This window comes from Polyodon spathula, chromosome 6, assembly GCF_017654505.1.
Source record: "Polyodon spathula isolate WHYD16114869_AA chromosome 6, ASM1765450v1, whole genome shotgun sequence".
In the NCBI taxonomy this organism is placed as follows: domain Eukaryota; kingdom Metazoa; phylum Chordata; class Actinopteri; order Acipenseriformes; family Polyodontidae; genus Polyodon; species Polyodon spathula.
Genome location: NC_054539.1, coordinates 8,264,847 through 8,277,323, shown reverse-complemented (window position 1 = coordinate 8,277,323; position 12,477 = coordinate 8,264,847). Strand labels below are relative to the sequence as shown.

General features: G+C 41.3%; 1 protein-coding gene across 2 annotated transcripts in view; it reads left to right on the top strand.

Annotated features, from left to right (window-relative positions):
- The window catches only part of ptk7b (protein tyrosine kinase 7b), an 84,952-nt gene extending 73,257 nt beyond the window's left edge, over positions 1-11,695 (top strand). Inside the window, exons 14-21 of one of the 2 annotated variants that reach the window (XM_041251954.1) lie at positions 879-1,018; positions 4,758-4,958; positions 6,041-6,199; positions 7,201-7,433; positions 8,503-8,583; positions 9,999-10,150; positions 10,508-10,686; positions 11,365-11,695. In XM_041251954.1, coding sequence (XP_041107888.1) covers positions 879-1,018; positions 4,758-4,958; positions 6,041-6,199; positions 7,201-7,433; positions 8,503-8,583; positions 9,999-10,150; positions 10,508-10,686; positions 11,365-11,525 — 1,306 coding nt within the window. In that variant the 3' untranslated portion in view covers positions 11,526-11,695. The remainder of the gene's footprint in view (positions 1-878; positions 1,019-4,757; positions 4,959-6,040; positions 6,200-7,200; positions 7,434-8,502; positions 8,584-9,998; positions 10,151-10,507; positions 10,687-11,364) is intronic. The other variant, XM_041251956.1, reaches the window with a different exon arrangement.
- Positions 11,696-12,477: the final 782 nt, after the last annotated feature.

Genomic DNA, 12,477 nt, shown 5'->3' with positions numbered 1-12,477 from the left:
AACTTGTCTCCCCAGTTCTTTTTGACTTCCGGCTTTTCTTTTGCCACACTGCAGGAATGAGTTTTATCTAGTTTGCACCCTGCTGTTTTGTCTGGGTTGTACAGTTCCTGCCCTACAGCTCCACAACACTGTACTGTTAGAGAGTCGACCCTGCACAGTCGGAATGGCATTTAGTTGCTCCATTCAGCCACTTACAGGCTGTCTTTTTTTTTTAAACCCTTTTTGGAATGAATGTTGAGTTCTTATTTGTTTAGCTGTGTACAAGTAATCACTTGAATGCCTGATTGATGGCAAACTGCTGTTTTCATGTTAGTCCCTTAATTGATGATAAAAAATGCAATTTTTTTTTCCCTTATTTAGTTATTCTGGTCAAATCTGGTCACTCAAGCCCCCACAACGGCTGCCAGCTGTCCAGTTCTGTTTTAAAGGGGGAAAAAAGGCTTGGCAATTAAAAAATAAATCAGATCGAGTGGTAAATGATTTGCTCTGTGGTATACTTGGTATTAAAATAAAATAATTGTGTGTTACTCATAGTAAATACACAGCTGTTTCATAAATAATGATTTCACTTCATAGAGATACTGGTAGTTGCTTAACAGTTATGATTACATGGATTTATTTTTAAATCCAGTGAATGATGGTCAAAGTAAGATTCCGTTTTTCCTGTGTAAGATTCCTTAGATTAGACGTATCCTCCCTTCCTAATTTGTTTGAGGAGTGTAAAGCAACATTACATCAGCCAGTTCACCAAGATGTTAAATGTAGAATTATACATGTTAATAATCACATGTAAAGGCAAGTGTACTTAACGTGACCTGTATTTTCAAATGGTTACAGCATGTAGAAAAAAAAAAAAAAACTTATTTTACTGCTTCCAGTTTCCCTCCTAGGTTTCAGAAAATGCCAAATGGCTCCTTGATTATCAATGATGTGACCACTGAGGATTCGGGGAGATATACCTGCATAGCTGGAAACAGCTGTAATATCAAACACAAGGACGCCTTTCTCTATGTCGTAGGTAAGCAGTGAAGATAGCGAAGCAACTTTATGCATGCCGAGGACAGATGTGTGCTGAAGTGTCATGGACATTGTATTGTGTGGCTTTTTTTTTTTTGTTTTTTGTTACTTGGTTAATGGCGCTTTTCTGTTGCTTTTGAAATGTCTGTATGCCCCAAGCTGCGGAAGGGTTATGTAACTGCATCATTGCCCTCTAACTCCCCTGCAGTTTGTGTTCTCTTCTCAGGTAAGGCCAGTCAGCAATGTTGTCAGCATCACTTTTCCCTAAAAAGCAAATTACCAACAGCACGGTTAGCTGACATGAATGTCACAGGGCTGGTGTGTGTAAATAAATTAACCAGTTGGAATAAGAGGCCTGTGTGGTGTGTGTGTGTGTGTATATATATATATATATGTGTGTATATGTATATAATATATATATGTGTGTGTATGTATGTATGTATATGCGTGTGTGTTTTTATATCTTAAATATTAGAAATCTAAATACGATGTATCAAAGCTGCATGCAGAGCCTGTGACTCAGTCATGGCCTGCCCCCTCGAGGGCATAAATGTACTGCACTCACAGATCTCTGCACCATTTTTCCTTGAACGGAACTGACCTGACGAGAACCTGGATCAGATACCTACTTCTTACTTTTTCTGCTATATATTTCACATTTATTGTGTTTTTACACAAATTATGTGATATTACAATCTCTGTTTTGACAAATTCTGCATATTTTGTGCACTACAGCCTTCCTGTTATCTCCCACTGCGGCCTTGTGCCCCGCATGAAGCCAGCGACTTGAACTTCTGCTTCCCAGGGATCCAGCAAAAAAAAGTCTGACTTTTTGTGCTCCCCCCCCTCCCCCCAGGCTGCATAGCTCTGGCTGGAGTTATTTAATTTCTCGTTTTAAAATGAGTTTTTTTTTTTTTTTGTAGTCATTGCCAATTATTTGTTATTTTCTCCCAATTTGAAATGACCAATTATTATTTAGGCTCAGCTCACCGCTACCACCCTTGCGCTGACTCGGGAGCGGCAAAGATGAACACACGCAGCCCTCCGAAGCGTGTGCCATCAGCCGACTGCTTCATTACACGCTGCGGATTCACCATGCAGCCACCCAGGAGCTACAGCGTTTGAGGACAACGCAGCTCCCGGGCAGCTTACAGGCAAGCCCGCAGGCACCTGGGCCAGACTACAGGGCAATCTTGCAATCTCATCCACAGTATCTTGCTGCTTTTTTGGTGACTGCTATTTGTATCCCCATTACGATGGTTGTTGGTACCATCTAACATGCAGTCAGATGACTGCAAACTGGTAGACCGGTACCAAGGTCACCAACCCACTCCGTTCCTGACCTGGTATCGTACTGTACCGTCCCAGTGCTCCCACAGCCCGCTACAAAACAGTGCTCACATCCCCCGGTTCGGTACCAAACCAGTCTTGTTCGGGTTTTGACCTGCCTGGTTGCTATCTATAAGCAGATTTGAGCAGTGTCTTGGCGGTGATCCTCAAGCGTGCCTATTATATAGGCAGTTATAATAGTATTCTGGTAGCCTAGCTGTGGCTTTCCCAGGCACATATGCCTGACTGGGACAAAGCAATGCTTTTTGGGCATATGTTTGATCTTGTGGTGGACATAATGCTGCAGCGCTCTCACCGCGTGCAGGAATTCACAAAGTAGCTGGTTCGCCTGCTACCAGAGGTGGTGTTAAGAACTGGCCCGCGGCTGCTCACCGCATAGGCTTTAATAGGTTCTGCAGCCTGGTGCAGAGAGAGAAGCCTCAGACCAAGCCACAAGCCAAGCAACAGCCCTAGGGAGTTTGCTGCCACAGGCCCAGGGCCCCTTTTAGGGAGCCATGTGGAGTATTGGCGCAGTGGGCCACGGACATCTAGGTGCTTACTACCATTCAGACCAGCTACTCCACTGCAGTTCAAGCACGGCCCCCTCGCTTTCAGGGCGTGACTAACATCAGTCTGGATGACTGGCTCATTTGTACCCAGTCCCCAGCACATACAGAGGCCCACACAGAACTTTCAACTGTTCGGCCTTGCTGTGAATCATGTGAAGAGCTCGCTCATGCCGTCCCAGACAGCCTCCTATCTAGTAGTGTGCTTGGACTCCAGGTCCATGCTGTCCACTCTGTCAGACAGCAGAGTGCAGAGAATAGCCAGTTCAGAGCTCTTTCAGCTCAGAGTGGGGCACAAGGCAGGGTCTCCACACCAGTGTTTTGGAGCTGCAGACGAAGGGAAATCCCCCTCCACATTAAAGGTCTATCTGGTAGCCATTTCGGCTTGCCATGTCAAAATTGACTATCTCCCCAGAGCTCACTTCCTGGTGGGTCAATTTTTGAAAGGGGCTTGGTGGCTTCGACTGCCTATGAAGGACATTGTTTACAGTCTGACAAGGAGCGACAGCTCCATACGCTGTGCCCAGTGTTAGCCCTGGCATACTACGTTGTCCGAGCAATTTATCTGCTATGGGGCTTAATCACAAGGTCAAGCCATGTCTAAGCTGAGGCTGTCCAAATAGATAGCAAACTGTCAAGACTGCCTTTGAATGAGCCAACTTGCCCCCTCCAGAAAAGCTCACTGCCCTTTCCACCAGGGGCAGGCAACTTCGTGGGCTTTATTTCAGGGTGCATCTGTCAAAGACATATGCAAAGCAGTGGTGTGAGCAACTCCCCATACTTCTTACAATGTTCTACAGACTGAAAACCATGGCTTTGAAACTAGAATGTTAACGGCGGCTTCCCAGTCGACCATTACAACACAGACATAGAGGCAAGTTCTCCCTCAATTTTTTAGCCCTAGCTACTTGTAATGGGGTTCCTTATGGTAACTCACAAGACAGCCTCTTGGCTTAGCCTTATAGCGTTCTGCAGTCTTGCCTTTGCGACGGCTTTGGTACGCTCACCCATACAGTAATGTTTACATTTTGTACTTGAAAAGGGAATGTTAGGTTATTATCATAACCCTGGTTCCCTGAAATAGAAATGTAATCATTAACCTTCAATGTTACTGCGTCTATGATTTGCAGCAGGCTTAGGAAAAATGACACTGAGATCTGTGCGTGCAGCCCTTTTATACCCTCAGGGGCGGGGCCATGACTGCGTCACAGGCTCTGCGAGCAGCTTTGGTCTTATTCAGGTTTCGGGTCTTTAAGAAGTAAATACCCATACGGTAGTGATTACATTTCTGTTTTCAGGAAACCAGGTTTATGATAATAACGTAACGTTTTCCATCTTCCTGTTTCATTTGAAATGCCGTTCAGTGCTATCTGATTTGTACGACAGCTTCACATAGCTGCAGTCTCTCCCAAAACTGGTGCTGCCACCCTGGAGGTAATATTATCTTTTCCGGTTGTCTGCACCTCCAAAGCCTTGTCTCATCAATGCAAATCCCTGGTGTGCCATCTGATGATTAAAACGCAGTTTGTGTACCACAATGTGATGTAACGTCAACAGGTTTCACATGCACGGTATGGTAAGGGACCAGATTTGCCTCCACAAACAATAATTTTGAAGTCTGATGTAAATCTTATGGGGGTGGGGGAGGATGCATCTTTTTTTGCAAAATGAAAGTGAAAGCGAATTGCAAAACCCACTGCAAAATCAGACCAAAATAAATTACAAAAGAAATGCAGACCATTGGAGAATTGATTTTGCAGACATTTTGCAGTATAATGCCACATTCCTGTGTGTGTATACTTTTTTTCTGTTTTTGAAATGTGTGTTGTTTTTAACCACACATAGAAAAACCAGTGACTAAAACGCAGGATGAGATCGGGCAGACTCCTTACAAGATGATCCAGACGATCGGCCTGTCTGTGGGAGCAGCGGTGGCCTACATCATCGTCGTCCTGGGCCTGATGTTCTACTGCAAGAAGCGCAGGAATGCCAAGAGGCAGCAGAAGAGCCCCGAGGGAGAGGAGCCTGAGATGGAGTGTCTGAATGGTGAGAAAGCCAGCAACAGCCAGCCACGTGTCAGACTCTGGAGGGTTAATGCATATCGCTGCTTCTACAGAACAGCATTGCACCACTGCCTGCTGCGCCTGTAGATGTGCTGAAATGACTTTTGTGAAATTATTCAAAGAGTGATTTCTTTTGGTGTCTAATGCTAAACAATAGTAGTAGTAAAAATAACAGTAGTATTAATAATATATATATATTAAAAATGACTTATTGGGTAATACTGTTATTCATTAAATTTGTGGCAATTAGTTTGATTTACCAAGCCATCATTTTAGAGTAGGATAAATGAACGTGATTTTAATATGGCAAAAGACGGCAATGCCTGTGTGAGAAATATTTTATCTTGCTTTCAAATAACACTATGTAACACAATTTTTGTTCCTGGGTAGTAAGTGTTATTTCCTAATTGCTTATGCCTCAAAAGTATAGAAAATGGCTATTATTCCCCACAAACTTTGCTTTTGTGACCAGGACAGTGATATTTCAAAATATCACTATTTCCAATGGGAAAACGGGCAAATGTGTGTCTTTTCATTCACATAGTCAGAAAAAAACAACATATGAATCCAAATTAACATGTATTTATACTAAAGTAATACAAAAATGACTACAGAAGATTTAGAAGTGAGTAGTTTTTCGAGATTTACGATTATACTGTAAATACGATTATACTTGTTTTTTTACATCCTGCTAATAGAATGCATAAATTAGGCACTACAGTTACACAGGATATGTTGCTTTAATGTGAGAAACATTAAACTAACCTGTCCTGGAACCCTTAATTTTATAGCATTATGAAATAACTTTCAGCTTACTCCACATGTAATAGCAATTGAGGAGTATTGGTTCTCAAAGCTGAATTAAGACTTAATTCTTATTTAAAAAATCACTAATTTTAATAATCATCATCCTCACATAAAAAAAACAAACAAAAAAAACAACTTTGGCTATCATTTTTTTTTTAGTAACTGGTTTGCTGATTTATTTAAATCGGCAGCCAGTAGCCTAATGTAGTTCTGTGTCTTGCTCTTCAAGTTTTATTAATGTAATAACCCGACCTACAGGCGGGAGCGCTGTGCAGCAGAATGGACAGACAACTGCTGAGATCCAAGAGGAGGTGGCTCTGACTGACATGGGCACCACAGTCACAGCCAACAAGCGACACAGCAGCAATGACAAGATGCACTTTCCACGCACCAATCTGCAGACCATCACCTCACTCGGTACGTGCTGCAGAGATGCACTGTGACTTCAGTAATGCACGCTAATGCGAGAGATTGATTTATGCCACCACACATTTCGCCTTAGTCATTACTTGCATGAAACAGGCCTAGTACTGAATGTCAGGATATGATCAAGCCAGGCTAACAGATGTAAAGGAGGGGGAGGATGTTTGCTGTACGCACGCACTGTGGTTAACCCTTTTACTGGGTTCGGATGAGCACATTTTAATTGATGTCCCATGATTAAAGTTGTTGCATGGATTTATGACTCTCTTCAAACAATGGTTTTAAGTCTTTCCAGTAGCGCATTTGCTTAGATCACTTGCTAACTGTCTTTCTGAAAGACTGATTTGTAACTGAAGTAACTTTCTCACCCCAAGAAGTGTCTGTTGTTGTCTTCCTGTTTCTTCAAATAATGAGGCAGATGAAGTACAAAATGTCCTTTTGAACTCTATAGCCATCATTTTAGGACTTGTTTTGGCAAGCGTTAAGGTGTTTTCAGAACTTCAATAATCTGGCTAATATTTATATTAGTCAGTCATCAAGCTGCCAGCTTCCTGATTTTAATAAGCACTTTCACAAGTTTATTTTGCTCTCCAGATCCTACAGTACTGCTTAGTGCAATCGAACCTTTTGATTTTCAATTTCCAAAGAGAACTGCTTTTATTAAACAAGTGTATGAAAAACAATAATTAGTCTTGTAGGTGTTTTTAACCAAGAGGCTTTTGATGGTGGAGTAAGTTGTATTAATTGTACAAAACACTGCATTACACTTTAGCCTTCATCTCTCTCCCATTCCCTTTCAACATAGCATTTGATTTTAGTGAAATCATCTGGTTACTGCAGTTTAAATGTGTGGGGAGGGGGGCATTTTAAGGCTAGTTGAATCAATGTGCTGTATTGCAGTCTGTCTGTCCCTTCTAATCTCTCTCTCGCGCTCTCTCTCTCTCTCTCTCTCTCTCTCTCTCTCTCTCTCTCTCTCTCTCTCTCTCTCTCTCTAGGAAAGGGAGAGTTCGGGGAGGTATTTCTGGCCAAGGCGAAGGGTGTGGAAGACCCGGAGACGGAGACCGTGGTGCTGGTGAAGAGCCTGCAGACCCGTGACGAGCAGCTCCAGATGGACTTCCGACGTGAGTTTGAGATGTTTGGCAAGCTGAACCACGGCAATGTGGTGCGACTCCTGGGGCTGTGCAGGGAGGCTGAGCCCCATTACATGATACTGGAGTACGTCGACCTGGTAAGAAACAGCTTCCCCCTTAATAATTATAACAATATTGTTTAACTAAAAACTGATCGACTGAGCTAGAGGTTCAGAGCCATTTTTTTTGGTAAATATTTGTTTTCAGTCAAAGCTGTCCAACTATGACTCTGTTGACTTTAAGGGTTGATTCCTACCTTGCTGTATCCAGTGTTGTCCATATTACAGCAATATATTTCAGCATAATCCCTATTTTTAGTTTTCATTATTTTTGTTCACACATGCAAATTTTTCTTCAACTTTTACTCAATTAGCCAGGAGTACAAGGTTTCTTATTTTATCGCAGTATATCTAGGTCATGCTCCCTTCTACAACAGTAATGGTGTTCCGATTTGAAATGTGTGGCCTATCGTGGCAACAGAAAACCAGCATTGTTGCAGGAGGGAGCATAATCTGGATACACTGCAATCCTAGCGAACGCTCCCGAGTATTTTAAATATTGAGAAATGCAATCCCCAGAATATTTAGGGTCCATGATGTGTGATTTTAAAAATGTCCACAGTCTGCAATGTGTTTCAAAATGTAATGCTACGATAGACAATACTGGACACAGCAAAGGCACATTCAACTCCCCAGTAATGTTGTTGAAGCTGACACCCTGGGATCCTTCAAGAAGCTGCTTGATGAGATTCTGGGATCAATAAGCTACTAACAAGCAAACAAGCAAGATGGGCTGAATGGCCTCCTCTCGTTTGTAAACTTTCTTATGTTCTTACTTGTTAATTAGTTAGAAAGGAATACAAGAAGGAATGGTTTTTCTTTGTTTTTATTTTAACAGTACAATGAAAATGAAACGCATGATTAAGCATAAATAAACATAAGCAGTTTCTTGCTGTAGTCTAGAGACTGGCCAATCTAAGCACTGCATTTCATGCAAAAGAGCACTATTTCTGTGCATATTTTTAGAGCTGTATCAACAGTAGAAAACATTCTCTTGCTCCTGTTTTTAGTTTTAACAGCCAGACAGATTGGACAGCTCTGTCCTTTGTTACATTTAAAGAGCATTTCATTTTAATGAGCGGCTTTGTTTTTATTTTTTAACCTACAGGGCGATTTAAAGCAGTTCCTGAAAATTGCGAAAAGTAAAGACGAGAAGATCAAACCACAGCCAATTAGCACTAAACAGAAAGTGAGTTTGTCCCCATTACAGTATATAAGCTGTCTCCAAAATATTTTGCATTTCTTACATTCACTTTTCAGTTTTTAGAAAGAGGAAAATGCACTAATAACTAGAGGTCTACCTAATTCACGGAAATCAGGAAATTGAGGGGTCACAATGAAAGTCATCTCTTTTAGGGTCCAATGCATACCGGACAAATACAAAGAGAAAAAAAAAAATAATAATTTAAATGAACTACTGCACACCACAAGCGATGCAAACTGCGTATCTTAATTCTGTAGAATAATAATACTCCTAAAGTGGTTAACTTCCTTGTTTACTGTTCACATGACAACAATGTTTTAATCAGCCTATCAGTGCATCTGTACTGGCTTTTCTGTGACCTCTACTGTACAGCAGGAGGTGGGACAAAGTCAGTGTTTCATTGTTATTTTGATTTAGATTGCTAAAATTAAGTTTTCAGCATTGGAGGTAAAATACCGAAAATGGACAACAAAGCAAAAAAAGCAAAGTATATTTCGGCTGAGGATCGTGTCAAGAAGTTTCCCAAAGAAACTTTTACATGCAGATGGAGGTAAATTGTTTTGCACATATTTGCTAACGATCAATCGCTATTTAGCTATTAAACTAAAGGATACTACAGAGGCTGCTAAACAGAACGTAAAACAAATAACAGCTTTCAAAAAACTTAAGTCAGTGCAGAAGAGTACTCCTGTCGGTTGTAGCCAAGTTAAAGGATCCAGCACAGCTACCTCTCTTCAAACATCCTGCTGGGTACTTTTTAAACGCAGTTAGAATTTTAGACCCAAATAGGCATGTTTCTTTCTTTTGACTCTGTACTAATAAAATAAATTCCTGCATGAGACAAACATGACAACGAACGAGCTGCATATATGGCCTTTATTAAACGATGCCAGATGCCCTTGAGGGTAACAGAGTTTTGGAACTGTTTTGCAATTGATTTCCACATTTGTAACTTTGCAAAGCTTTGCCTTAAACTTTCAACCAATTCAGTGGATGGAGAACATGCAGTCTCAATTTATGGGTAAGTCTTCAACACAGAGACAGATAATGTAGGCAGCAAATGCTGAGGGATGTTGCATGCTTGCCTTTAACAAATGACAGCACTCTGTTTTAGTAAAAAAGCAAGTACCACTATTTTTAGACTTTTGTAGTGCTCTGAAATATTATCTTAAGCAGGTCAGCGAAATCCTAATTTTATTCCGTAACCTACCTGCGAAAAATATGTAAATTCTCCAATTTAAGTAGACACCTACTAATAACCCCTGTAATGTAATCTATGCTGTTTACCTGGGTAATGATAAACTCCATGCTTCTCAAATAATTGAACATCTGCGAATAAAGGGTCCAATATTAAACCTAGTTGTAAAGATTTGCTTGGGTCTCTCTTTTTTTTTTTTAAGGTTTCAATCTGCGGACAGGTGGCAATGGGGATGGAGCACCTTTCGAACCATCGCTTTGTGCACAAGGACCTGGCAGCTCGTAACTGTCTCATCAGTGCCCAGAGGCAGGTCAAGGTGTCTGCTCTCAGCCTCAGCAAAGACGTCTACAACAGGTAGGGGAACACTTGCGGCGAGAGAGAGAATTGATATTACTGTGTTCCTATGGGGGTGAAGTTTTTTTTTTTTTGAGGTTCCATTGAATAGCTCAGATTAAACCAATTGTAGTTATCTAGATGTTGTAAATGTTATGTCCTTCATTACTGTATTGTCTGTATTTTCCATATGATTCAGCAGAATAAAATCCACTGTACATGTGCCAGGCAATGCCATATTTTGAGGATCCTTGCAAAATGGCACACAAATGAAAACCATGTGCTAACTTGGTCAATGCTATAATTCGACAAGGAAAATCATTTCAGTAAATGCAATTCTACTGTGATGCTTTTGATTCGGTCTTGTGCTCCCTGCAGCGAGTACTACCATTTCCGCCAGGCATGGATCCCACTGCGCTGGCTGCCAGCTGAATCAATATTCGAAGACGATTTCTCCACCAAATCAGATGTCTGGTCTTTCGGGGTTTTGATGTGGGAGGTGTTCACTCACGGAGAGCAACCCTACATCAAACTCACTGACGATGAGGTGCTTGAAGGTATGCAGTCATTGCTTTTAAAATGTACAGGGTAGGAAATAGACTACTATTGCATAGCAGTTTGATCAATTCCAGGTTTTACCATGAGCTTGATTAGCCACAGTGTATAGATAACAAGCTAAAGTGTGTCTTATTAAACTCATTGTAAAGCCAGTAATGGATCAGACTGCTATGCAGTGGGAGTATTTCCATCCTACTACATACCAGTTAATTTTAATACTGATATGCACTGGACAGAGCTGCTTCATAGTGGCATAAAGAACATATTGTCTTCCTACACACTTCATATGCTGTATGAAATGTGTGTTTTTCATTGGCGAGATGATCTAGAGTGCCACTGTCACCCAAAAGAGGTCTCCACGTTTCATAATGTGAAGGTAATTTTAAATGGAGGTTTATTCTGTTTGATATAAGCTTTGCTAATGTCATTTTTCATAAACCAGGTTTTTTAAAAACAATCCGTGTTAATAAGAGAGTGACCATATGGTGACACCAGTGTTAATTTAATCTGATGGTTTAGCCATTGTAACAATTATAGCCATTAGGACTGCAATACCTCCTGAATGCAAAAGGTGGCAGCAAATAGATTTAAAAAAAAAAAAAAAAAAAACCTTGTCTGAAGTTTAAGCTATCAATGTCATGTCCAATGTAATGGAATACGTTCCTTTTCCTTCTTAGGGTTACAAGGTGGTAAAATGAAGCTCCCTGCACCCGAGGGTTGCCCTTCCAAGCTCTACAAGCTGATGGTGCGCTGCTGGGCCCCCAGCCCTAAGGACCGCCCCTCCTTCAGTGAACTCGCCAACGCACTCGGAGAGATCCCGGCAGACAGCAAAGCCTGAATCCAGGAGTCCGCTGGGGCGGGAGGGAGGGGGGCTGAGATTGGGCATTGGAATATTTAAAAACAACAAAACTAAGACAAACCTATGGAATGAAAGCGTTGAAAATGAAATCCTTTTGTTGCAGGCTCCCCGGGTACTTCTTGAGTGTCAACGAAGTTTTACTCTACAAGACGGATAGATGTCTCTGCCTAATGACTCCCCCCCCCCCAGATGTCCCCCCCCACGTACGGAAATTTTAGGAACGTGCTGGAAAAGCTCTGCGTTTTTTAAAGGCCTTTTAAAAAATGTGCATGGAGGGTACATTCCCACATCGCTGCAGACTGAACTCTTCAATGCGCGTGACTCTGGGAACTACCTTTGCAAATAAACCCCACAGGGTTCCGTCACAGCAATTCATCCATAAGAACCGCACTCAACAGCAAGCACCAAACCTGCAGAAGAACAGAGTTTAAAACAACCACACAGAGAAATCTGATGCTGGAGGTTTACAATACTGTGCTGTGTAGGGACTCAATTTGTCGTTTGTTGTCGGGGGGGGGTCTTTTTAGCAACGTAAAAAAGAGAAATATTGTACTTTTTACTCTGTGATGACTAAGCACAATGCATTTTTCTATCAGTACTGAGGCAGGCCTTGAAATTCAGAAGCTGCTTTTTAAAGGGCTGCTTTATAATTGGAACTGTAGCCATATATCCTGATTTTGTTCTTATGATGTAAAAACAATTTTATTTTGGTAAGTCGTGTATGTGTATACAAATATAATGAACTCCTTGGGTTATTGAGGTTGTTTACTACATGCACAACAATAAAAAGAATGAAAGTTTGTGTCTTAGTAAAACTACAGCTGCATCATCACACACACATAGCCTATAACAAACATGATTTTGCATCCTCTGATCAATTTCATAATAAGGACAAAATTGCATTATTCATTAAAGCCAAATCGCATCAGAC